Below are 27,573 nucleotides of genomic sequence, written 5' to 3'. Positions count from 1 at the left end.
TGCAGACAGGGCCGTTTACAGGGGCTGCCTCCCATAAAATAATCTAGGGCCTTACACAACTGCACCCTGCATTTTTGGAGTTGTAGCTCACCTACATCCAGAGCACTGTGAACCCAAACACTGATGGATCTGGACCAAACTTGACACACAAACCTGATATGCAGACATTTGATTACTGGAGAGGTTTGGAGGGAACTGACCTTCCTTTCTGGGAGTTGTAGTTCACCGACAACCAGATAAACTAACCTCCTCTGATGATGGACCTGGACCAAACTTGGCACACAGAACCCCCATGACTAACTCAACTTACAGGAGGGGCTTGAGGGGACTGACTCACCATAGTAGGAGCTGTAGCTCACCCTACAGCCAGAAAGCACACTGAACCACACAGATGATGCCTCTAGAGCAAACTTGCCCAACATAACAAACCTTAAGTACTGATGGAGTTTTTCGGGATTAACCTCGCATAATGGGAGTTGTACTTAATCCACAACCTTACGCATTTTGTACAATTAAAAACTTTTTCAAATAACCCAGGCAACACCGGGTCCCCAAGCTAGTATATAATATAATATACAAACATTTCTTGGGGCTCCACAAGAAACTTTAGCTTCAAAAAGGGCTCTGCGGCTGAAAATTTTTGAGAAGCCCTATGTCAGAGCATGTGGTGGGTCTGGTGGGAGAGGGAAGACACACTCTGGAGAGTGATCCATAACAGGAGAGATAACACTACCTCTTAGCAAGAGCTCTATGTTAGATTTAGGTGGAAAGGTATATGGCATTCCCGTGGGGAAAGGGCCAAGATCAGGATTGAAAGCAATGGAATGCCCAAGAGCATGGGCCCTTTCTCTCACTGCAGTATTCTCTCACCAGAACTTGCCATGATCCACACCAATGCCGCCTGGACTACCTTCTGGCGCAGTTCTTCTCCAGGCATCGCAGCCAACGCTATGACCTCGAAAGAACAGCAGCCAACACCAGTGCAGGCTTCCCACGGCCTCTGCGGTTCTGGAGCTGCAAAAGAAGACAAGGCCCGGAAAATGGGCAAATAACGCCATTGTTCTCAGCTCACCCTGACCCACCTTGGATCCCCTATGTCCAGGCGACAGACAGGGGCGGCTCAACCCATTACGCAAAGTAAGCATTTGCAGTATAGTTGGTTTTGCCCAGGGGCGCTCTTGAGGCACTCTTGGGGGAAAATAGACCTTGACATATGGAAGTTGTAGTTACTGGGATGTATAGTTCACCTACAATCAAAGAGCATCCTGAACTCCACCAATGATGGAATTGAACCAAATATGGCACACAGAACTCCCACGACGAACAGAAAATATATATCAATGATTGGTTGGGGGGGGGGGGGTGCCAAAATACTGTGTGCTTACCATTGAAAATTACATAGGGTCGCCTCTGGCGACAGAGCTTATCTTGACCAGGCGGACCTGCTCCAAATGTAATTAATTTAATTCAGTTCATATTGATGCTACTAATTAAGCAGCTTGGTAATGCAGAAGCACTAAAAATGTTAATTTCCATATGGGTTTGCAAGTCCTCGCTTCAACACCCTGTTGACCATCCTGTTCTGATGCATATTTATTTATTTAGTTATTTATGACATTGATATGCCGCCCTTCTCACCCCGAAGCGGCCACAGTGGTCCACGCTCTTGTTACATCCAGGATAGACTTCTGCAACGCGCTCTACATGGGGTTGCCTTTGAAGACTGCTCAGAAGCTTCAAATAGTCCAACAAGAGGCAGCCAGGTTTATAACTGGGGCGGCATACAGGGAGCACACAACTCCTATGTTACGGCAACTCTGCTGGCTGCCAATTTACTACTGGGCACAATTCAAAGTGCTGGCTTTGGCCTATAAAGCCCTAAACGCCCCCGGCCCAATTTACCTGTCCGAACACATCTCCCCCTATGAACCATCGCAGAGATTAAGACCCTACGGGGAGGCCCTGCTCTCCGTCCCACCATTGTCACAGGCACGACTGGTGGGGACGAGAGACAGGGCCTTCTCAGTGATTGCCCCCTGCTATGGAACTCCGTTCCTGGTGAGATCAGATTGGCCCCCTCCCTCCTGTCCTTCAGAAGGATGGCAAAAACTTGGCTGTGGGACCAAGCTTTCGGGACAGTGCAATAAGGCAGCGATAGGAAACTTTAACAGGCCAATTTAGATTTGACACAGATGAGCAATGACGGTTTTAAATGGTGCATTTTAATATTTTGATAAATGTTTTTAATGTTTATACATACTTATATTATTTCTTGTCCCAGCATTAAATGTTTGCCCTATATATGCTGTGCTCTGCCCTGAGTCCCCTTCGGGGTGAGAAGGGGAGAATATAAATGTTTTAAATAAATTAATAATAATTACAAGTAATATGTAAATACAATATATTACATTATTACCATAACACAATATTAGTATTATATATTACTATATTGTACTATACCATTACACTGTAATATTATTAGTAATATTACATGCAATATAAAATATATAATTACAATATCGTATTATTACTATTATTATCCGTATTCTATTGTATCACAGCCTGAGGCTGTTATCATTATTATTATTATTAAACTTTATTTGTACCCCACTAGCATCTCCCGAAGGATTCGATGCGGCTCACACAGGCCGAGGCCTCAGCACACAACACAACAATACAATCCAAGCAAATCAAACAATTAAAAACAGAGTAAAGCAAAATAAACAACAAGCACAATACACTAAAACACAATAAAACTGGGCCGGGCCAGAAAATGGGCACAAAGATTAAAAGTGCTGATGTGACAGGAGGTGTATATAGGGCTTCTAGGGCAAGTGCAATGTGCGATGTGCAGCAATCATTGGTTCTGATAAAGTGCTTATGGGACTTGGTGGTGGAGATTTCCGAATCTGGGTAGGCGCATCGGAAAAGCCAGGTCTTCAAGTTCTTTCTGAAGACAGCCAATGTTGGGGCCTGTCTAAGGTCTTTGGGGAGGGTGTTCCAGAGTTGGGGGGCCATCACGGAAAAGGCCCTGTCCCGCGTCCCCACCAAGCGCACTTGCAACGCTGGTGGGATCACGAGCAGGGCCTCTCCAGATGACCAAAGTGAACGCGTGGGTTCGTAGATGGAAATGTGGTCACGCAGGTAGGCTAGTCCCAAACCGTTCAGGGCTTTGTAGGTAAGCACCTGCACCTTAAATTGGGCTTGGAATATAAATGGCAGCCAGTGGAGCTCCTTGAACAGGAGGATTGACCTCTCTCTGTAGGGAGCACCAGTTAAGATCCTGGCCACTGTTCGTTGGACAAGTTGGAATTTCCGAGCCGTCTTCAAGGGCAGCCCCACATAGAGCGCACTGCAGTAGTCCAATCTGGAGGTGACCAAGGCATGGACCACTCCGGCCAGCTCCGCCTTCGCTGTTAGGAATTGTGGGAGTTCAAGTCCAAAACACCTGGAGGGAGGGCCCAAGTTTGCCCATGGCTGATCTATACTCAAAACAGTCAATGCCATTTTTGTCATCTCAACTACTTTATTTTCTCCCCTGTACGGATTTATTCTACAGTGATGAGGAAACAAATACCTCACATTAGTAAAAAGAGGAGGAAAAATAAGCCCTAGAAGAGTATTTGTGTGACACAGCTTTCCTTTACCCCCTGAATCCTTTTGTTTCGAGGCAGATCGCAATGAAGGCCGCACAATACCTGACTGGGGTTGCCGTGGCAACCGGCACTACTCCTACACAGGCCTGGCTCTTGAGCAATCCCGCACTAGGCCCAAGCGGGGCCTGTCCTTCGCTAACGTCCTTTCAAATATTACTCTGAGGAATAAGAGAATAAGATGGTGATGATACTAATATCGAGGCGTTTTAGAAATGATGGCAGTCCATCTGCTGAGGGTTAAAACTTGCCCAGAGGGAGGACTTGGTCCTAAACTGAGGAACAAAATGGCTTCCGTCTGAGGGGGGCTGGAATCTCCAAATTGGAAATACTTCACAGTCGTAGCTGAGGGTCCCAAGCATTTCGGGTGATGGCACTCGAGTTTTAAATAAGAATATGAAACATTGTACTGCGGGTAGCGGGAACCTGGAGCTCCATTGGTTGGCTTTCCAGATGTCTGGGAATATGGAGGAACCCAGAAGCTGCTACCAATGCCCGGGATACTTTTCACAACAATCTGCTTGGAGTACTGTTACTTTCCCGCCGGAGCGGTACCTACTCACATTTGCATTTTTTCGAACTAAGTTGGCAGAAGCTGGGGCTAACAGCAGGAGCTCGCCTCATTCCCTGGATTCGAACCTAGAAATATAGAATCAAAGAGTTGGAAGACACCTCATGGGCCATCCAGTCCAACCCCCTGCCAAGAAGCAGGAATATTGCATTCAAACCACCCCTGACAGATGGCCATCCAGCCTCTGTTTAAAAGCTTGCAAAGAAGGAGCCTCCACCACACTCCGGGGCAGAGAGTTCCACTGCTGAACGGCTCTCACAGTCAGGAAGTTCTTCCACATGTTCATATGGAATCTCCTTTCTTGTAGTTTGAAGCCATTGTTCCGCGTCTTAGTCTCCAAGGAAGCCGAAATCAAGCTTGCTCCCTCCTCCCTGTGGCTTCATCTCACATATTTATACATGGCTATCATATCTCCTCTCAGCCTTCTCTTCTTCAGGCTAAACATGCCCAGCTCCTTAAGCCACTCCTCATAAGGCTTGTTCTCCAGACCCTTGATCATTTTAGTCGCCCTCCTCTGGACACATTCCAGCTTGTCACCGTGAGCAAGTTCAGCAGCTCAGTAGTTTAACCCACTGCGCCACCGGGGGACACTATAAAAATTGATATGTTTACAATTTGTTTATTTCGTATCAAAAGCATTGCATAAATTAGTATAAAACTGAGAAAAATAGAAGGCACGCAGGCTGCTAAATATCTTTTGACCCAAAACAGGCAACAGCATCGGCATTGTCTGTAGCCTCCAACAATTCCTCCTCTGTACATGAGGCAGGGCACAGTGGACAAGTATACAGATGCGGAGTTGTCTGTTCTGCTCCACAGTCACACAAGGTATGGGATTCTTTTAGGTTGTGCCATTTTGCCAGGTTGTCTTTTGATCTGCCCACTCCGCTTCTGAGTCTGTTCAGGGACTTCCAAGTTGCCCATTCTTGCTTTGCCCCTTGAGGAAGACCCTCCTTCGTGGGGACCATCCAGTTGGGATTTCCTGGTTGAGCTGCCCAGAGGGATACCCTTGCTGTTGCTGGGGGGACGCCAAGAGGAGTGGTAGTTCTCATAAAGCTTTTCCTTGATTTGAGTCTACTGGGAGGAGGTTGGTAGCCATGCAGTGGGTGGCTTTCACAGTGTTCAACCTTATTTCTCTCACATTTAGCAGCAACTTCCCATCATACATCGGGGGGAGGGGGCAATGCCAGTTAGCTTGTAGAGTTTATCAACAGGTGTAGGTTTAAGACATCCTGTGATTATTCTGCATGTTTCGTTCAATGCTATCTATGTTCACCTGCTTTGCGTGGGCAGACTTATGCCAAACAGGACAGACGTACTTGGCAGTTGAGTCAGACAAGGCCAGGGCTGATAGTCTACTTAATAATTATTAATTATTAACATCAGCTAGGGCTGATAGTTTGTATTAATTGGGGGACATGGAAAGAGCCTCTTCAAGGATTGAGTAAATACAGTCGGGTGTCCTCCCGGGCAACGTTTCTTGTAAACAGCTAATTTTTCCAAATCCATATGCATTGCTTTAAACATTTTTAATGTTTACAATAATTGTGGTGAAATGTATATCCTTCACAGCTACTTGGACACACAAAGAGACTCGTCACCTAGCATGACAGTTCCCAATGATGAGACAGTCATGGTTCCCTTTTCCACAATGACATTTTCCCTTTTAATAATAATAATATTTATTTATTTATTTATTTATTTACCTTACTTATATACCGCTGTTCTCAGCCCGAAGGCGACTCACAGCGGTTCACAACAAATACGAACAGCTAAAATTCAGTGCTACAGTATAGAAACAGTTAACAACCTAACACATTACACAATTAATAAACAGTTACTACAATACCCATTCACTGTCGTCTCGTCATCAAAAACATGTTCCAGATTCGTCATCCATTGTTCCATTCCAGTGTTCATTAACCAATCATTGCACTAATTATTCGAACGCCTGCTCAAACAGCCAGGTCTTCACCTTTTTGCGGAATACCATTAGAGATGGTGCTAGTCTAATGTCTGTAGGAAGGGCGTTCCACAGCCAAGGAGCCACCACCGAGAAGGCCCTATCTCTCGTCTCCGCCAGCCGAGCTTGAGAAGCAGGCAGGATCGAGAGCAGGGTCTCCCCGGAAGATCTCAAAGTCCTGGTGGGTTCATAGGCAGAGATGCGGTCAGATAGGTAGCTTGGGCCGGAATCGTTTAGGGCTTTAAAGGCCAACGCCAGCACTTTGAATTCAGGCCGGTAGCAGATCGGTAGCCAGTGGAGTTGGCACAACAGGGGGGTTGTATGCTCCCTGCGCTCCGCTCCTGATAAAATCATGGCTGCCGAGCGTTGGACTAGTTGGAGCTTCCGAGCTGTCTTGAAAGGCAACCCCACGTAGAGAGCATTGCAGTAGTCTAAACCGGATGTAACCAGAGTGTGGACTACCGTGGCCAAGTCAGACTTCCCAAGGTACGGGCGCAGCTGGCGCACAAGCTTTAGCTGTGCAAATGCTCCCCTGGTCACCGCCGAAACCTGGGGTTCCAGGCTCAGCAATGAGTCCAGGGTCACACCCAAGCTGCGAACCTGCGTCTTCAGGGGGAGTGCGGCCCCATCCAACATAGGCTGTAACCCTATGCCCTGTTCGGCCTTGCCGAATAATAATAATAATAATAATAATAATAATAATAATAATAATAACTTTATTTATACCCCGCCACCATCTCCCCAGGAGACTCGGGGTGGCTTACATGAGACCAAGCCCAACAACACATCAGTAAACAACAAAGCAATAAGCAAATAAAACAATATAATTAATATAACTTCCCAGAACTGGATTGTTAATCCCATCACTTTGGACAATACTCTGCAGGAAACACAATGGACATGGGCACCGCGGGTTCCGGGTCACTCATATATACAAAGGACAATCCTAAAATGCATGGGACTTGATAAGCCCCTCTTTGTTCTATCCCTCGATGGGACAAAGGTTATTCATCCAGAAGTACTTCACACACCTTTATTTATTTTTATTTATTATTTACTTTACTTATATACCACTGTTCTCAGCCCGAAGGCGACTCACAGCGGTTCTTTGCCTGCCCCCCATCAGCCATTGGAGAGCAGAAATCTGCATTGGAAGCGGGAAATGCTCTCTGATAGGCTGGCGGGTGCCACAGTACCACCTTGCGAGGGAATCCTCCCAGTTGGTCATGACATCAACGGGGCTCAGCCAATCACAGCAGAGTCGGCTCTAGCTGGGGCGGGAGCGGGAATTTCAAAGAACTGTACTGTACCAATGTTTTGGTATCTCAGCTTACTTTGGCGGATTACCGCAAGCTGGCATCACTTTGGCTGATTTGAATAAATCATCTCAGCTTCTTCTTCAAATTGGTGAGATTTATTTGAGAACATTGGGTAGCTTTTTCGTCTCGCAAGGTGACGAAAAAGCTACCCAATGTTCTCAAATAAATCTCACCAATTTGAAGAAGAAGCTGAGATGATTTATTCAAATCAGCCAAAGTGATGCCAGCTTGCGTTAATCCGCCAAAGTAAGCTGTCCTTGCGAGACAGTCCTGGTATCCACATATATCGGAACTCTGTATTCGCGGTTCAGGTTTCACTAGTTCACTATCCGCGGTTGCTTAAATTGCTCGAATTCACCGTTCCCCTCCATTATGCCTTGCCTTGCTGCCCAATTTAAACCGAAATGCTAGATTTTCCATTTTCAAAGCTATGACTTCAGAAGTCCTTGAGGGGCCTTTGAAAAAGAGGAACCGCTTTATAAAGACTGTACTGTTTATAGCCAGGGAATATATATATATATATATATATATATATATATATATATATTCTGAAGCAGAACCCTTTCAAGGTTGGAAACTTGCCTCGGTCGTTTTGCCGGAGGGGAGTTGGCACCTCATCTATTTGACAGACACCATGTTTAATTTTAATTTAATTTTTTTTTTGGGACATGACCTCAAGTGAATGCCTTCTTTATATCATTCTGACAATGGCCGTATTGACTTGCAATCCTAGCATTTTGTGTTAAGGTGGAGCGGAGTGATAAAATCCAGCTTTAAGGGAAGGTGAGGCCGCAGCCTTTGCCATGTTGACTTTGTGTTGACTACCACAACAGCAGGAGCCAGGAGCTGGCCTGGGCAAACTTTGGCCCTCCAAGTGTTTTGGACTTCAACTCCCACAATTCCTAACAGCCTCAGACCTTTTCCTTTTCTCCCTTAGCCACTTACGCTTCTGTTCAACCATTTCAAAGCTCCCTGCTTGGGTGGTGATGGCACGATCGTCAGCATAGAGGAAAATCTCTATGCTGAGGGGGAAAAGAAAGGGGCCTGTGGCTGTTAGGAATTGTGGAAGTCCAAAACATCTGGAGGGCCCACGTTTGCCCATACCTGGTTTAGAGGGTCTGCTTATCATGTTTGCAGCAATTCAAGCGTGTCCGTAAAGAGCAAAACGGGGCCGAATGTATTTTGTTCGTGACGGACGGATTGCCTCCTCCGCCACGTACAACTTGACTGACTTGAGGCTTGTTCAAGCCAACCAGTGATTGCCTGGATCCATTTCCTTCACTTTTTTCACGCTGCGTTCAGCGTGCAACCACATGAAGAGGAAAGAAGGATGTGAAGAAAAAACAAGGAAGCACACATTGAAATCAAGCGCACTTATGTTTCCAAATCTTTGGCCCTCGGAGCTCCTAAACATCAGATTCTACAGTCCACAGGAAAGAGATGGCTCCCAGCGTTTTTCAAACTTATATGTATTTACTTCTGATTTTACACTTGCACACGCCTCTATTTCACAGAAAATTGTACAAGGCGAATCTCCTTTGCTTTAAATTTTTGCAAAGAGATGGATCAATGGTCCCACAATATAAAGGTCTTGGTAGAAATGCTTATCTGGAGCCCGGTCAATGATGATAGTGATGATACTGTATTTTTTCCATTCTAAGATGTGCTCCCCCCCACCCCCCACTATATTAAACTCTCTAGAAGTGGAGTGCATCTTAGAATTGTAGAAAATCTTATGTATTTTAGTTGGTGATACTGAAATTAGGGTGCACCTTACAATCAATGGTGTCTTACAATCAAAGAAATACAATAATAATAATAACTGTGAAGACTCTAGCACAAGCCAGTCAAGGTGGTCCCAGTGGTGATCGGCACACTGGGTGCAGTGCCTAAAGACCTTGGCCTGCACTTAAAAACAATTGGTGCTGACAAAATCACCATCTGTTAGCTGCAAAAGGCCACCCTACTCGAATCTGCACGCATTATTCGCTGATACATCACACAGCCTAGACACTTGGGAAGGGTCCAATGGTCCCAGTGGTGATTGGCACACTGGGTGTAGTACCTAAAGACCTTGGCCTGCACTTAAAAACAATTGGCGCTGACAAAATCACCATCTGTTAGCTGCAAAAGGCCACCCTACTTGAATCTGCACGCATTATTCACTGATACGTCACACAGCCTAGACACTTGGGAAGGGTCCGATGGTCCCATGGTGCAGTGCCTAAAGACTTTAGCCTGCACTTAAAAACAATTGGCGCTGACAAAATCACCATCTGTTAGATGCAAAAGGCCACCCTACTCGAAACTGCATGCATTATTTGCTGATACATCACACAGCCTTGACACTTGGGATGGGTCCGATGGTCCCAGTGGTGATTGGCACACTGGGTGCAGTGCCTAAAGACCTTGGCCTGAACTTAAAAACAAAATCACCATCTGTTAACTGAAAAAGGCCACCCGACTTTGATCGATACACATTATTTGTATTTTATTTGTAAATGGTGTATTTTAATATTTTGATAAATGTTTTTTAATATTTATGTATGTATATAAGAATTTGTGTCCCGGCATTGAATGTTTTCCATATATATGTTTGCTGTGCTCCTCCCTGAGTCCCCTTCGGGGTGAGAAGGGCAGAATATAAATGTTTTAAATAAATAAATAAATAAATAAAATATTTGCTGACACAGTCCTAGACACTTGGGAAGTCCTAGACACAGTCCTAGACACTTGGGAAGGGTCCGACGTGGGATCCAGTACAAAAGCCAGTGTAGTGATCTTGTTTGCTATGTACTAAACTTGTTGTGTATATAATAATAATAATAATAATAATAATAATAATAATAATAATGTTTTATTGATTACCCTCCTCTTTTTATGTATTGTCATGTTACGTATCCTGTTGGCCAGACCATCAGTGGCCAAAGTTTTAATGTCGAAGAGAAAGCCATGTCAAGGAGATGCAGAAAGAAAACAAGCTGGGTCACCATGTTAAAAAACAACACGCAGAAGCACACAAGAGAGGTCCAGGCACCAGAAGGATCACCCTCAAAGGGTATGAGTTTATATACAGCTCCAAATCGAGTAGAGATCAAGCCATGCAGATGGACACATCCAATCTCCAGAGCAGCATCCCCAGGATCAGGACCTGGTCCGGTGCTTTTTGAAGACATCCAGGGAAGGCATCCTTAGAACTGCTCTGGGTCATTGGGTCCACTGTTGCAAAGAGTGGGGGCAGGAATCCCATGCTTCTCCGCTGGTGCAAACCTTGCACCTCTCAGCCTCTGTTTCTAAGGGCCCGAGAAGGCCCCCGCAGTCAGCTATGGAAAGTGGCGGTGGTCCCGCAGCAGAGGCAGTGGCCACAGCAGTCGCTCTCCGGGAAAGGGGGCCGGGGCAGGGCCTCCTGGCACATGCCGCCTGGCTGCCGGGTGACTGGCTCTTCTTTGGTGGAGTTGGCCTTAGGCTTGGTCTTCCCAGAGCCTCGTGGAGGGTGCTCCCTCTCGTTTTTGACTGCCAGGAAGGCTGTCAGGTCCAGGTCCAGCATGGCCACTCCTCCACGGGGGGTGGGAGTGCTCTGCCGGCATTGCGGGCATGGGATCCACCACTGTTCGTTGGCTGGAGCATTGAGGCGCCGGAGGCAGGCCTGGCAGAAGGTGTGCCCGCAGTAGAGGCGGCGGGGCAGCCGGCCTGAAAGGTCATAGGAGCCGAAGCAGACGATGCAGTCCACACGGTGGCTGCCGCGAGTCATGGTCAAGGGGCGGAGAGGCCCTGGACTCTGGTCGGATGCTTCACTGCTTCCAGGCATCCTAAAGCGGTGGAGAGAGGCAAAGAGAGTGACCATTCTGACAGAAATATTTAAAAATGAACTAGGTATTTTTAATTACAAAAATAAGAGTCAAGCACTGAAATAGCAGGCCGAAGCTAGTATCATCCTGAGGAATGTGAGGTAAACCTCAGTGTGAGAGAAGCCTCATGGGGAAAAAAACTCCAGTGGATGAAGCTGTGTAAAAAGCTACTGGGTGAAGCTCCAGTATAAGTTCATTGTGAGAGGAGCCTTGTGTGAGAAAGCTCTAGTGTGAAGGCTGTTGCTTGTAAAGTTACTATGCATCTGTTCATTTGTGTTATGGAAATCTTGTTCTTGTAAATAGTGCAACTATGTTATTTTAGTAGAGAGGAAAGCTTCCTATGGAAGAGATATCATTGGTCTGTGCATTTTTGTTCTTTTTATCACTTTGGGCTACTGGTGCTGGGTCACGCTGCTGCTAATATGTTACTCTGTTGTACATTTAGCAAAAGACCCTCCTCATAAATGCACAGCAGTGTAACTTATTAGCAGAAGCGTGACCCAGCACCAATAGCCCAAAGTGATAAAAAGAACAAAAACACATAGACCAATGTTATCTCTTCCTTAGGAGGCTTTTCTTTATAGCAAAACAATATGGTTGCACTATTTATAAGGTTTCCATGACACAAATAAAGTTCAACCTTCACACTGGAGCTTCATACAAGAGACCTTCTCACACTGAGGCTTACCTTATACTCTGAGGCCTTTCTCCCACAGTGAGGCCTACTACCACTGAGACCTATTCTCCCACAGAGGCATTTTCTCACACTCTCTGTGTGAGAGAGCTCTCAGTGAGAGAGAAACCTCTCTGGCTTCTCTCACACTGAGAACTTTCTCAGAGTGAGGCGTTACTAAGCAGCAGGCATACCTTCTTATATTCAACGACAGCTTTTGCTGAGTCATTGCATCCATTTAAACTTCTTAGTGTTTGACTCACATTTTTGTAATTAAAAATACCTAATTTTTTAATGTTTCTGACATACAACTCCCAGAAATCCCAGCTAGTTTACCAGCTATTAGGATTTTTGGGAGGTAAAGGCCGAAACATCTGGGGACCCACAGGTTGAGAACCACTGCACTAAGGTAGCCTTCAAAGTTGGGCATCTCTGCCTACAAACATCCAGCGAAGTCTACACCTTCTGCTGAATTGTCTTCAGAACTGACCGGTGTACAGGTCAGCCTGGAAATCCATTTCGTGTATTTGAATGGAGGTCAACATCCATGACGTCTTGCCCCGGGAGCCACCTTCTAGTTGCATAACCCACTGCTATAATAGAAATTATACTTTGCAAGGCCCGAGGAAGTGGTTTTAGCAGGCCGGTTTTCCCAAGCTGAGACCATCCTGAGACCTAGCAACTCCCTTTAATGAAGGGAACGAAAACAAAACCTGGAGAGCGATACTTTCCTCACTGAGATGGGAAAGGGCTCCTTCGGCCTTAGCATTCTCTTGAATGCCGGCCTTCCCTATCCGCATGGTCCAATGTGGGTCTTGGTGGGGAGATGTCCCACAGAACAAGGTGCCGCCAAGCAAGAGGGTGAGGGGTGCCTCTGCTCCTGCCCTTCCCACCATCATGCAAATACCTGGCAAGGGGAAACTTACATTTCCTGGTCCTGCTGCATCCTGCGCAGAGGCGCATGCAGCCCTGTTCATGGGTGTGCCTTCCTAGGGAATTCCGGTGTCCCGTCCTTGGGGATTGGTGGCCCCTCTGGGGTTCCTCGCTTGTCTCCCACAGGCTTTCCTCCTGCCGCCTCTCCTTCCAGCCAGCGATCACCGCCAGCGGGGTTCACGTTTCCGAGACAGTTGTGCTATTGTATCTGCCGCAGGAGGCCAGCCTGGCCAGATAGGGTTACTGTTGCCCCGGATGACAATAGCCGCAGAAACACAGGCAGATGCAGAGGCTCCCTCTCTCCATTCCGGGGCGGCAGGAGAGCTCACCAGTCACCCTGGTTGCATTAGGAAAATGGGTCTCCGAAAGCCCTAGAAACCATGATGCTGTGCCACTAGGCCTCCCTTTCCATATCGTAGGATCTTGGAGTTAGAAGAGGACCCAAAGACACCATCCAATCTCTCCTGGCAGAGGGCCATATAACTTCTCCTTAACAATCTATACACATAATACAAGTGAAAACACAGTGTTCCCTCGTTACTTCGCGGTTCGCTTTTAGCGGACTCGCTGTTTTGTATTAATATTTCTGAAAATGTTAATACAAAATATAAAATATTTAGTTCCAGTGGGTGCCAAGGACCTCAGAAGTGAGGCAGCCTGAGGTGTAGCAGGGAAGACCTCCCTCCCTGGCCTCCACAGACCCCGGAAGTGCAGTGGCCTGAGGCCAGGGGAGGCCAGGGAGGAATTGAACCACACTTGGCACACAGAGCCCCCCAACCAGCAAAAAATAGTGGTCTTTGGGGAAATTCACCTTGATTTGGGAGAGTTGTAGTTCACTTACATCCAGAGACCACTGTGAACCCAAACACTGATGGATCTGAACCATACTTGGCACACATACCCAATATGCCAAACTTTGATTACTGGAGGGGTTTGGGGGGAACTAGCCTTCCTTTCTGGGAGTTGTAGTTCGCCCACAACCAAGGAAGCTGTGACCTACACCGATGATGGACCTGGGCCACACAACCCCCATTACTAACTCAATCTACTGGAGGGATTTGAGGGGACTGACTCATCACAGTGGGAGTTGTAGACAGAGAACACACTGAACCCCACCAATGATGCCTTCAGAGCAAACTTGACCAACATGACAAACCTTAAGTACTGATAGAATTTTTCAAGGTTGACCTGGCATGATGGGAGTTGTGGTTCACTCACAACCTTATGCATTTGGTACAATTAGAAACTGACTTTTTCAAATAATCGGGGCAACACTGGGTCCCCAAGCTAGTAGTAGTAGTAGTAGTAGTAGTAGTAGTAATAGAATCCCGGAGTTGGAAGAGACCACAAGGGTCATTCAGGCTAACCCCCCTGAAGGAAGACACCATTCAAGCCCTCCCCATAGAAGGCCATCCAGCCTCTGCTTAATAATAATAATAACAGAATTCCGGGATTGGTAGAGACTCCGAGGGGCAGCCATAAAGGAAGACGCCATTCGTTTTGAATGGGTGTCTTTCCATGAGTGAGATATCTACTTTGTGGCTTTGTCGCCCCCACCATGACTATTTGAGAAGTCCAGAAAGGGAAGCCTGCCTTTGGTCCTCCTGCTGCTGCCCACTTGCAAGGCCTCTTTTTCCTGGAAGTGAATCAGGCCCCACCGGTCTTGCTGCATTCCTGTTCCTCCAACCTTGGGACTTTTTTATAGGGGGGATAGAGGTCAAGCAATGCGCCCAGGAATCCTGCAGAGCCGGAAGCGATGGAAAAGGGGAGAGCTCAGCCCTTATGCTTCCAATGACTGTCAACTGTGAATTGCAATGGGGTTATGTCAGTATTTCTCAATCTTCCTAATGCGCGACCCCTTGATACAGTTCCTCATGTTGTGGTGACCCCCAACCATAACATTATTTTCGTTGCTCCTTCAGAACTGCAATTTTGTTCCTGCTATGAATCGTAATGTGAAACATGATATGCAGGATGTATTTTCATTCACTGGACCAAATTTAGCACAAATACTCGATACGCCCAAATTTGAATACTAATGGGGTTGGGACGGATTGATTTTGTCATTTGGGTGTTGTAGTTGCTGAGATTTATAGTTCACCTACAATCAAAGAGCATTCTGAACTCCACCAATGATAGCATTGAACCAAAGTTGCTTTTCCGTTATGGTAGAAAGAGATGCTACCTTCCAACTCTAGGATACTATGATAAAGCTATCTCAATCTATCTATCATCTATCTCTCTAGCATATCCATGACTAGATGACCATCTGTTGGGAGGGCTTTGGTTGTGCTGTTCTGATCCCCACCGATGATGGAATTGAACCCCACACGCATACGACGCTGCCATGCACCAAGCACGCCTGCTCTCTCTCCTCCCCGCTTGGATTCTCAAAACTCATACTGAACACCCATGACCAACAGAAAATAATGGGTTTGGTGGGCACTGACCTTGAGTTTCGGAGTTGTAGTTTACCTCTATCCAGAGAGCACTGTGGACTCAAACAATGATGGATCTGGACCAAACTTGGCACAAATACTCAGTATACCCAAATGTGCACAGTGGTGGTGTTTGGGGAAAATAGACCTTGAGGTTTGGGAGTTGTCGTTGCTGGGATTTATAGTTCATCTACAATCAAAGAGCATTCTGAACTCCACCAACGATGGAATTGAACCCCACATGCGTACCACGCTTCGAGCACACCTACTCTCTCCTCCCAATAACGCCCACATTTCAATACTGGTGAGATTGATTGGGGGGGGTGTCGATTTTGTCATGTGGGTGTTGTAGTTTCTGGGATTTATAGTTCACCTACAATCAGAGAGCATTCTGAACTCCACCAACAATAAAATTAAACCAGTCTTGGCACACAGAACTCCCATGACCGACAGAAAATACTGGAAGGGTTTGGTGAGCATTGACCTTGAGTTTCAGAGTTGTAGTTTACCTCCATCCAGAGAGCACTGTGGACTCAAAACAATGATGGATCTGGACCCAACTTGGCACGAATCCTCAGTATGCTTAAATATGAACAGTGGTGGTGTTTGGGGAAAATAGACCTTGACATTTGGGAGTAGTACTTGCTGGGATTTATAGTTGAACTACAATCAAAGAGCATTCCGAACTCCACTAACGATGGAATTGAACCCCACATGCATACCATGCTACCATGCACCGAGCACGCTTGCTCTCCCCTCCCCACTTGGAGTCTCAGAACTCAAACAGAACTCCTATGACCAACAGAAAATACTGGAAGGGTTTGGTGGGCATTGACCTTGAGTTTCAAGAGTTGTAGTTCACCTCCATTCAGAGAGCACTGTGGACTCAAATAATGATGGATGTGGACTAAACTTGGCACAAATACTCACGATACCCAAATGTGAACAGTGGTGGTGTTTGGGGAAAATAGACCTTGATATTTGAGAGTTGTTGTTGCTGGGATTTATAGTTCACTTATAATCAAAGAGCATTCTGAATCCCACCGATGATAGAATTGGGCCAAACTTCCCACACAGAACCCTCATGTATTCAAGGGACTTGCTGGCATGAGCCCCCCTCCAGCCTTGCATGCTCTCCCACGCTTTGCACATGCGTACCACGCTGCCATGCACCGAGCATGCCTACACTCCCCTCCCAAATTGGAGTCTAAAAACTGCTCTCCCCTTGGCTGAGAGGCCAGCCAATCACAGCAGAGGAGGGCTTTGGTGGGAGGATTTGCCATCTGTTTCCAAACAGGACACTGGTCAAGTCTAGGGAAAACAGACCTTGACATTTGGGATTGTAGTTGCTGGGCTTTATAGTTCACCTACAATCAAAGAGCATTCTGAACCACACCAATGATAGAATTGGGCCAAACTTCCCACACAGAACCCCCATGCCTTGAAGGGACTCAGTGGTATGAACCTCCCTCCGGCCTCACACGGTCTCCCTCATCCGCACACAGGGGCAGCTCAACCCATTACGCAAAGTAAGCATAGGCAGTATAGTTGATTTTGTCCAGGGGTGCTCTTGAGGCACTCTTGGGGGGAAATAGACCTTGACATATGCGAGTTGTAGTTACTGGGATGTATAGTTCACCTACAATCAAAGAGCATTCTGAACTCCACCAATGATGGAATTGAACCAAATATGGCACACAGAACTCCCATGACGAACAGAAAATATATATCAGTGATTGGTTGGGGGGAAGGGGGGGGGCGCCAAAATACTGTTTGCTTACCATTGAAAATAACCTAGGGCCGCCTCTGTCCGCACCTGTGCACCACGCTGCCATGCGCTGATCACGCCTGCTCTCCCCTCCCCATTTGGAGGAGAGATCAGAAACCCTTGGCTGTGAGGCCAGCCAAACACAGCAGAGGAGGGCTTTTGATGGGATAATTTTCTGTCTCTTTCCAAAAAGGAAGAGAAGGACAGGTGGAGAGATCTTAAGCCTTCTCTGCCAAAGGGGTTCCTAAGACCATCAGAAATATGTGGTGTTTGGCGACCCCTCTGAAACCCCCTTGTGACCCCCACAGGCGTCCCGACCCCCAGGTGGAGAAACGCCTAGCTCCATTGCAAGGTCCTTGTCCCTGAGGACACTTTTGGAACTGACTGTCCAGACCAACCGAGTCGTGGGAGCTGTGGCTTGCCGTCCCACTAGCCCAGCAATCTTTGGGGGCCTTTGAGATGCTTCTGTGGAGTGCAAAGCTGGACCAGGAAAACCAACCAGCACTTTTGGAAAGATTGGGTTTTGAGAGGCGCCACGAGGGAGCTCTGATTGATGCAACACTCCCTCCCTCCAGACAAAGAAAACCACGACAAAGACATGATGCACAGTGGCAGGGAGTTTATCGTTTCACAAGCCCTGTTTCCAGCCTCCCTCCCTCCCTCCCACCGCCTTTCTGAAAACAGTGCCAAGGAAGCCGCCTCCGCCCTCAATGCAAACGCCTTGCAAGGCAACGTGGGCCTAAAAATAGCACCCACGAGGCAGCTTTTTTTGCCACGGGGAGGAAAACGCAGCACTGCAACGAAGCCCCCTTTCCCCCTTCTCTTCCGCCTTCAGGGTTTTCTGGCTCGCTTGGGTCGGCCCCAAATATATCAGGCAGGAGACACTCCGGAGAAGGACCCTCTGGGGCTTCTCCACTCACCATCTCTTCCAATGTCAGTCTGTGTATCCATTCCGAAAGGTTGGAAAAGACCTCTCCGAAGGGCTCCCAGGAAGGGCTTTGCACCAAAGCCAGTCCACTTATGTTTCATAATGTTGGGTCACCCCCTCCGACCCCATAACATCTCTTTGCAATTTGATTTGGGAGGCTGGAAGGGGAGGTAGAGTGGCCTGGCCCAGGGAGGCTCTCTGGGGCACCTCTGGCAACGTTTGGAGGCCTCTTCCTCCTCCTTAGAAAGGCTCCAGGGCTGCAAGGGTTTCGGCCGAGAGAAGGCTCAGAATGTGGAAGAGCCAGAGCAAAGAGTCCCTGCCCAGGGAGGAGAGAGAGAGAGAGCAAACACACGGAGGGAAGGCACAAGGACAAGGCCTTCTTCTTGCATTGGGGTAAATCAAAGTTCCTATGATTTGGAGCTTGAAAACAGCTCGGCACCAGGTGCAGAAACTAATGAGCAAATAGATAGACAGGAGGAGATTAGTCAAAACAGGAAAGCCGAACAGTGACTTAGGCGTTCTGCCAGGCTCCGAGAGAAAAAGATAAGAGATTCTAAACTAAAACCAATTTCTGAGTGCTTGGAACATAGCTAACAAGGAGATAAAAGTCCCATGTACAGGATATGTAGTCAGATGAAGCATCGTTTGGAATCAAATCAAGATCTCGTCCTTGTTTCATGGAAGCCAAGCTTGGAAGATTCATGTTTAAGTGCCTTTTGTTTCATGGTTTTGATTCTTGGGTTCTATGATTTTGTATTCATGCCTTGGATTCATGTTTCCAGGTTTCTTGGATTTTATTAGTTTTGACTTTGTTTTCATGGACTTTGCTGAACTATTTCCCCTGGACTACTTTGTTCCTGCTTATCTTCTTACCTAATTGGATTTACCTATTTCTTTAAAGTGCTTTTTTACTTCACCCCGGAACTCAATATATAGCATCACTCTTCGTGGATTTTCACTTTTCGCGTGTGGTCCTGGAACATAACACTGTATATGGCAGTGTGGACTCAGATAATCCAGTTCAAAGCAGATATTGTGGATTATTGCCTTGATATTCTGGGCTATATGGCTACGTAGAAGGGCCCTAAAGCTCCAGGTCTTACTGCTGTCTCCCTTCTCCGACAATGCCCCCGCTCTGTCTCCCCAGTTCAAAGCCAAGCCTAACTCAGTGGCCACAGACCCCCTTGGACTCACTCCCAGTCAGTCCCCATTGGCTCTGTATGCGCCCAGGAGGCCCTCAGGGACCCTCCCCATCACAAGGCCCCCCCAGAGCTGGGTCTGTGTAGTCTGCAGAAGAGAATGCTGAGAGAAGGCGACATGAGAAGAGCCATGTTTACATGTTTGAAATGATGTCAAGGAAGAAAGAGCAAGCTTGTTTCCTTCTGCCCTTATGGACTTTGGATTCCAATAGAAGCAGGAGAGATTCGACCTGAACATAAGGAAGGATCTTCCTGACTGTAAGAAGAGGTGTTCACCAGTGGAACTATTTGCCTCAAACTCCAGGCAAAGAGGCTGGATGGCCATCTGTCAGGAGGGACTGGGTGGTGCCTTCTTTTCTGGCAGAAGGAGATTGGACAGGATGTCCTTTAGGAGTCCCTTCCAACTCTAGGATTCTAGGAGAGGCTCGATGGCCATCTGTCGGGAGGGATTGAATGGTGCCTTCCTTTCTGGTAGAAGAGGATTGGACAGGATGTCCTTTGGGAGTTTCTTCCAACTCTAGGATTCTATGAGAGGCTGGATGGCCATCTGTCAGGAGGGATTGAATGGTGCCTTCCTTTCTAGCAGAAGGAGATTGGACAGGATGTCCTTTAGGAGTCTCTTCCAACTCTAGGATTCTAGGAGAGGTTGGATGGCCATCTGTCAGGAGGCACTTCCTTTTTGTCAGAAGGAGATTGGACAGGATGTTCTTTGGAAGTCCCTTCCAACTCTAAGATTCTAGGAGAGGCTGGATGGCCATCTGTCAGGAGGGATTGAAAGGTGCATTTCCTTCCTGGCATAAGAGGGATGGACCGGGTGGCCTCTGGGGCATCTCTTCCAACTCTAGGAATCTATGAGAGACTGGATGGCCATCTGTCGGGAGGGATTGAATGGTGCCTTCCTTTCTGGCAGAAGGGGATTGGACAGGATGTCCTTTGGGAGTCTCTCCCAACTCTAGGGTTCTATGAGAGGCTGGATGTCCATCTTTCGGGAGGGATTGAATGGTGCATTTCCTTCCTGGCATAAGGGGGCTGGACCGAGTGGCCTCTGGAGGTCTCTTTCAACTCTATGACTGATTGAGGGAGTCCTGCAGAGAAGACAAAGTCAATGCATGTGGGGTGCAAAGGTGCGTGCTGCTCCTTCCTAGGGAGAGCCCTTTCATCCAAAGAGTCCAGTTTTCCATCCCTGTCTTGTGTTGCTTCGCTTCGACGTTGTCAAGGTTCAAAGCGGAATTGCCCCTTGCGGTTTGCATTGGGCGGAAGCAGTGGCACTTTGGGGGCCAACCTGGGGGTCTTGCCTTAGGAGATGACGCAGTTGCAGCGCCTGCTGCATGGGGAGCACTTCCGGCAGCAAGGGCAGCAGCAGCAGCAGCCTCTGCCTTTAGGGCCCCTGCTGTCCCCGCCGCCTGAGGCCTGCTGGCTCTTCCAGTGGAAAGGCTCTGGAGCAGCGGCCCCACTGTTGGGCAGGGAGAGGCTGGCGTAAGGGTTGAAGGGCCGGGCCCAGGACTCCCGCGTGGGCACCCTGGGGCCCGAAGCCTGGTCCGGAGGGCCCTCCGCGTAGGTGGGCAAATGGCTGGGGCTGTAGAGCACGGTGCCCGGGGCCTGGTCTTCACCCAGGGAGTAGCGCAGGAAGTCCTCCTTCAGCTGTGCCCGAGGGAGGCTCACGCTGGCATAGGGGTTCTTGATGGTCACCCCGCGGTCCATGGATCTGCCCTCGGAGGAGCCCCGGAACCCAGGGTCAGCCAATCACCTGTCCGGGAGAGAGAAAGAGGGTGTTTTTAATTCAGCATCCCCTCTTTTGCTTGACTCGCAGTATTGATAACATCCCCTGGTTTCCTCAGATACCATACTACAGTTGAAAGTGACCTTCAGTCCAATCCCAATTCTGCCAGATAGGGAGACACCATAAAAGCCCTCCCGACAGATGGCCATCCAGCCTCTGCTTAATAATAATAATAATAATAATAATAATAATAATAATAATAATAGTAATGATAATAATAGAATCCCAAAATTGGAAGGGACCCCCAAAGGCCATCCAGTCTAATCCCAATTCTGCCAGACAAGGAGACACCATCAAAGACCTCTTGATAGGTGGCCATCCAGCCTCTGCTTACTACTTCTACTACAACTACTACTAATAATAGCAATGATAGAATCCCAAAATTGGAAGGGACCCCCAAAGGCCATCCAGTCCAATCCCAATTCTTCCAGGCAGGGAGACACCGTCAAAGACCTCTCGATAGATGACCATCCAGCCTCTGCTTACTACTACTACAACAAGTACTAATAATAATAGCAATGATAGAATCCCAAAATTGGAAGGGACCCCCCAAAGGCCATCCAGTCCAATCCCAATTTTTCCAGTCAGGGAGACACAATCAAAGCTCTCCTGATAAATGGCCATCTAGGCTCTGCTTAATAATAATAATAACAATAACAATAACAATAATAGCAATAATAATAATAGAATCCCAAAATTGGAAGGGACCACCAAAGGCCATCCAGTCTAATCCCAATTCTGCCAGGCAGGGAGACACCATCAAAGACCTCCCGACAGATGACAATCCAGCCTCTGCTTAATAATAATTAATGATAATAGCAATGATAATAATAAAATCCCAAAATTGGAAGGGACCCCCAAAGGCCATCCAGTCCAAACCTCTTCAGCCATAAAGGAACAGCACACTCAAAGCCCTCCCAACAAACGGTCATCCAGACTCTGCTTAACAACAACAACATCCTAAAACTGGAAGGGACCCAAAGGACCACCCAGTCCAAACCCCTTCTGCCATAAAAGAATACAACAATCCAAGTCCTCCTGACAGATGGCCACCCAGACTCATAGACATTAGCAGGTTCATAGTGAAATAGGGCTATGGGATGAAGGGCTCCTAGAGTTACAAGGAACCCCCAAAGGTCATTCAGTTCAAACACCCTTCTGACAGACCACAAAGCACAATCAAAGCTCTCCCGACAGATGGCCATCCAAATTAATAGACAATAGAGGTTCATAGTGAAATAGGGCTATGGGATGAAGGGCTCCTAGAGTTGGGACCCTCAAAGGTCATTCAGTTCAAACACCCTTCTGCTAGACAGAAAAGCACAACCAAAGCCCTCCCGACAGATGGTTATCTAGTCATGAATATGCTAGAAAGATAGATGATAGATAGATTGAGATATCCTAGAGTATCCTAGAGTTGGAAGGTAGAATCTCTTTCTACCATAATGGAAAAGCAAGTTTGGTTCAATTCCATTGTTGGTGGAGTTCAGTATGCTCTTTGATTGTAGGTGAATTATAAATCCCAGCAACTACAACTCCCAAATGACAAAATCAATCTCACCTAACTCCACCAGTATTCAAATTTGGGGGTATCGGGTATTTGTGCCAAATTTGATCCAGTGAATGAAAACAACAACAACAACAACAACAATAATAATAATATACATCACACAGTCCTAGACGCTTAGGAAGTGTTCGACTTGTGATTTTGTGATACGAAATCCAGCATTTAGATCTCATTTGCTGTGACATACTGCGTCAGTAAAATAATAATAATAATAATAATAATAATAATAATAATAATAATAAATACATCCTGCATGTCAGATATTTACATGATGATTCATAAGTGGAGCAAAATGACAGTTATGGAAATAGCAATGAAAATAATGTTATGGTTGGGGATCAACAGAATATGAGGAACTGTATTATTATTATTATTATTATTAATAATAATAATAATAATAATAATAATATACATCACACAGTCCTAGATGCTTGGGAAGTGTTCAACTTGTGATTTTGTGATACAAAACCCAGCATATAGATCTCATCTGCTGTTACATACTGTGTTTTTGTGTCAGTAAAATAAGAAGAAGAAGAAGAAGAATATACATCACACAGTCCTAGACGCTTGTGAAGTGTTCGACTTGTGATTTTGTGATACGAAATCCAGCATATAGATCTCATTTGCTGTAACATACTGTGTTTTTGTGTCAGTAAAATAATAATAATAATAATAATAATAATAATAATAACAACAACAACAACAACAACAATAACAATAATATACATCACACAGTCCTAGACGCTTGGGAAGTGTTCGACTTGTGATTTTGTGATACGAAATCCAGCATATAGATCTCATTTGCTGTGACATACTGTGTTTTTGTGTCAGCAAAATAATAATAATAATAATAATAATAGTAATAATAATAATAGTAATAATAATAATAATAAATACATCCTGCATGTCAGATATTTACATGATGATTCATAAGTGAAGCAAAATGACAGTAATGGAAATAGCAATGAAAATAATGTTATGGTTGGGGGTCAACACAACATGAAGAACTGTATTAAGGGGTCAGGCATTAGGAAGGTTGAGAAACACTGTTCTACAGAATCCTAAAGGAGACTCTTAGAGATAGAGGAACCCTAAAGATCACCCAGTCCAACCTCCGCAATGCATGAAGACACAATAAAAGCCCTCTAGAGAGATGACCCTCCAGCCCCAACAATGGATTTCACAGTCATGTTTAGGAGGCATCTCTTCTCTTGGTTCCCCCCCAATACTCTCAGAAAACGAGCTCAATCTTGAAGGCGGCATCCCTTCGGATACCTGTCCGCTCACCTGTCTGCTTCCTCCTCTCCAGGCAAATCAGGCGAAAGGTACCTGTCTCCTCCACTCAATGGCTCCCTCCTAAATCTTCTTGGTCTGAGCTCAGGCCCCAGACACGAACCCCCCTCCTTCCTAATCCCCATTATCTGGGTTTCTCTCTCGGTTGGGTCTCAGGGGCTTTTTGGCCGAAACCAAAGGAAGCCCTGGAAGATTCCACCTTGAATACCTTTCCAGAACCAGGACTGGATTGGATTCCGGCTTCCAAGGCGTGGAGAAGAAGGTGTTTCCAATCTCTGCTCTCGAGGCATCGCCTCCGCTCCTTCCGCCAAAATTTGAAATTAAATCTTGATTGAGATTAATTACTTTTTTTCCAGATCAGGGACCGGGGTTGACAACATGGATGTTATCATCCCATAACCACCTGCAGATTGCTCTTAAAGGGACAGGGACAGGGAAGACCCCAGGCCCAAAGACCCTCAGAAGGCAACCCTACACTGAGCAGGGTCTTCCTCCCTACTACAGATCTGGGAAAGTTGGCAATCCTATCTGAATGCCCTGTAGTTGTATGCATACGTTATTACTATTACTATTCAGCCCAACCGCCTTCTGCCATGAAGAAAGACACCATCCAAGTCCTCCCAACAGATGGCCATCCAGCCATGGATAAGATGGTCAAAGATATGAGAGAGATATATTTGTATATGAGAGATATAGAATCCTACAATTGGAAGACACCCCCAAGGGTCATCCAGTCCAACCTCCTTCTGACATAAAGAAAGACGCCATCCAAGTCCTCCCGACAGATGGCCATCCAGCCATGGATAAGATGGTCATAGATACAGGAGAAATATGATAGATATGATTGAGATAGATATCTGTATATGAGAGATATATAATCCTAGAATTGGAAGAGACTTCCAAGGGCCATCCAGTCCAACCCCATTCTGCCATAAAGAAGACACCATCAGAGCACTCCTGACAGATAGCCATCCAGCCATAGATATGAGAAAAAGAAAGAAAGGCGATAGTCAGATACCATTGAGATAGATATCTGTATATGAGAGATGTATAATCCTAGAATTGGAAGAGACCTCCAAGGGCCATCCAGTCCAACCCCCTTCTGCCATAAAGAAATACACTATCCAAGTCCTCCCGACAGATGGCCATCCAGACATAGATATGTGACAAAGAAAGAGAGGCGATAGTCAGATACCACTGAGATAGATATCTGTATATGTGAGATAGGAAGAGACCTCCAAGGACCATCCAGTCCAACCCCCTTCAGTCATAAAGAAAGACACCATCCAAGTCCTCCCGATACAAGGCCATCCAGCCATGGATAAGGTGGTCATAGATATGGGAGAGAGATGGTAGATATGATGATTGAGATAGAAATAAGTATATGAGAGGGCCATTCAGTCCAACCCCATTCAGCCATAAAGAAGACACCATCAGAGCAGTCCTGACAGACGGCCATCCAGCCATAGATATGAGACAAAGAGGTGATAGTCAGATACCACTGAGATAGATATCTGTATATATTTAATCCTAGAATTGGAAAAGACCTCCAAGGGACATCCAGTCCAAACCCATTCTGCCATAGAGGAAGACACCATCAAAGCACTCACAACAGATGGCCATCCAGCCCATTCAGTGTTGAAGAGAATGACTCCAGGGTGAATTGGCTATGTAGCTATGTAATCTTGGGAGTTGGAGTCTTACAAAGCCTTGAGCCTTCTCTACCCAAGAAAGCTGGCATCTCAGCAAACTACAAATCCCATGGTTCAGTAGCAATGGCGTTCAAAGTAGTGTCAAACTGCATTAACTCTACAGTGTAGCAGACCCGCTGGATCTCAAGGAGGGCTTTGCGGCCTAGAGGTGCAACCTCATTCCTGGCTTTGGGCTGGGCTGCTTAAATCAATATTTCTGAGGCTTTCTAGAGTTTCCACCCTCCCTTTATAACAAACATAGGCATGAGGTGTCCTCTAAATAGCAATGCTATTTCAAGGTGTCCTGAGATAAGCAGAAGAATGTATGGAGGGAGGGTTTGTTGTCAACTTCCCGGACTGCATTTTCCATTTTGGACACGACTGATAAGGTCTTGCTGTTCCGTCACAGGTCAAGGTTCAACAGGTGTGACTCCGCCCCTCACATCTTACCTTTGCCCTACTTTGGATGGAAGGCAACATGTCATTATAAATGTGCCATTGCTTCCAAGACTGACCCTGATCAAATCCGCCAAAGTATGCTGATTCCAGACCATAATATGCCCCATAGGAAAGGACTCTAGCAATCAGATATTGGAGGCCAATGGAATCCTTCTTTGGGAGGATTACGACCTCTTGGATCATTCAGAATTGCCCCAAACACAGAATAACAGAACCCTGGAAGGGGGCCCTAAAAGGTAATCTAGTCCAGCATTTCTCAACCTAGAGGTCGCAACAAGGGGGGTGTCAAAAGGGTCACCAAAGACCATCCGAAAACACAGCATTTTCTTTTGGTCATGGGGCTTCTGTGTGGAAAGTTTGGCCCAGTTCCATCATTGGTGGGGTTCAGAATGCTCTTTGATTCTAGGTGAACTATAAATCCCAGCATCTACGACTCCCAAATGTCAAGGTCTATTTCCCCCAAACTCCACCAGTGTTCACATTTGGGCATATTGAGTATTTGTGCCAAGTTTGGTCTAGATCCATCATGGTTTGAGTCCACAGTGCTCTCGGGATGGAGGTGAACTACAAATCCCAAACTCAAGGTCAATGCCCACCATGGGAGTTGGTCATGGGAGTTCTGTGTGACAAACTTGGTTCAATTCCATCATTGGTGGAGTACAGAATGCTTTTTGATTGTAGGTGAACTATAAATCCCAGCAACCACAAATCTAAAATGTCAAGGTCTAGTTTCCCCAAACTCCACCAGTGTTCATAGTTGGGCATATTATTTGTGCCAAGTTTGGTCCAGATCTATAATTGTCTGAGTGAACTACAAATCCCAAACTCAAGGTCAATGCCTACCAAAACCTTCCAGTGTTTTTTGTTGGTCATAGGAGTTCTGTGTGCCAAACTTGGTTCAATTCCATTATTGGTGGAGTTCAGAATGCTCTTTGATTGTAGGTGAACTATAAATCCCATCAACTACAACTCCCAAATGTCAAGATCTATTTTCCCCAACCCCATCAGTATTCCAATGCAGGCATATTGGGTATTTGTGCCAAATTTGGTCCAGTGAATGAAAATAAATCCTGCATATCAGATAATATAATGCAATATAATATATTTCATATACATATTATATTTTAATATTATGATTTAATGCAATATAATAATAATATGATGATGTTATAATTATATATTTATATTACATGTAATATTACTAATAATATTACAATATAACAGTATAGTACATATAGTAATATTTAATACTGATATTGTACTATATTAATAATATAATATATTTTAAGTATATATCTTGTAAGCCACTCTGAGTCCCCTTCAGGGTGAGAAGGGCAGCATATAAATGTCATAAATGTCATAAATAAATCAATATCTACATTACGATTTAGCAAAATGACAGTCATGAAGTAGCAACGAAAATAATGTTATGGTTGGGAGGTCAACACAACATGAAGAACTATGTTAAGGGGTCGCGGCGTTTAGAAGGT

At 46.0% G+C, this 27,573-nt stretch overlaps 2 protein-coding genes across 2 annotated transcripts in view; both read right to left on the bottom strand.

Moving 5' to 3' along the window:
• Positions 1–10,782: 10,782 nt before the first annotated feature.
• On the bottom strand, positions 10,783–11,350 carry RNF224 (ring finger protein 224). Its single transcript, XM_060757683.2, has one exon. The coding sequence runs from the start codon at positions 11,348–11,350 to the stop codon at positions 10,826–10,828; it is 525 nt and encodes a 174-aa protein (XP_060613666.2). The 3' UTR covers positions 10,783–10,825.
• A 6,436-nt stretch (positions 11,351–17,786) lies between these two features.
• The window catches only part of CYSRT1 (cysteine rich tail 1), a 42,030-nt gene continuing 32,243 nt past the window's right edge, over positions 17,787–27,573 (bottom strand). Inside the window, exon 4 of the mRNA XM_060757274.2 lies at positions 17,787–21,040. Within this exon, the coding sequence (XP_060613257.1) occupies positions 20,590–20,994 (405 nt within the window). The 5' untranslated portion in view covers positions 20,995–21,040 and the 3' untranslated portion in view covers positions 17,787–20,589. The remainder of the gene's footprint in view (positions 21,041–27,573) is intronic.

Source organism: Anolis sagrei, chromosome 11 (genome assembly GCF_037176765.1).
Source record: "Anolis sagrei isolate rAnoSag1 chromosome 11, rAnoSag1.mat, whole genome shotgun sequence".
NCBI classification, from domain to species: Eukaryota; Metazoa; Chordata; class Lepidosauria; order Squamata; family Dactyloidae; genus Anolis; species Anolis sagrei.
The sequence above is the reverse complement of the archived record's forward strand: the minus strand, read 5'-3'. Positions and strand labels throughout refer to the sequence as shown.

What these genes read in the sequence shown, in the direction of transcription:
- RNF224 (XM_060757683.2), bottom strand. Translation starts at nt 11,350, where the DNA reads ATGGTCACTCTCTTTGCCTCTCTCCACCGCTTTAGGATGCCTGGAAGC.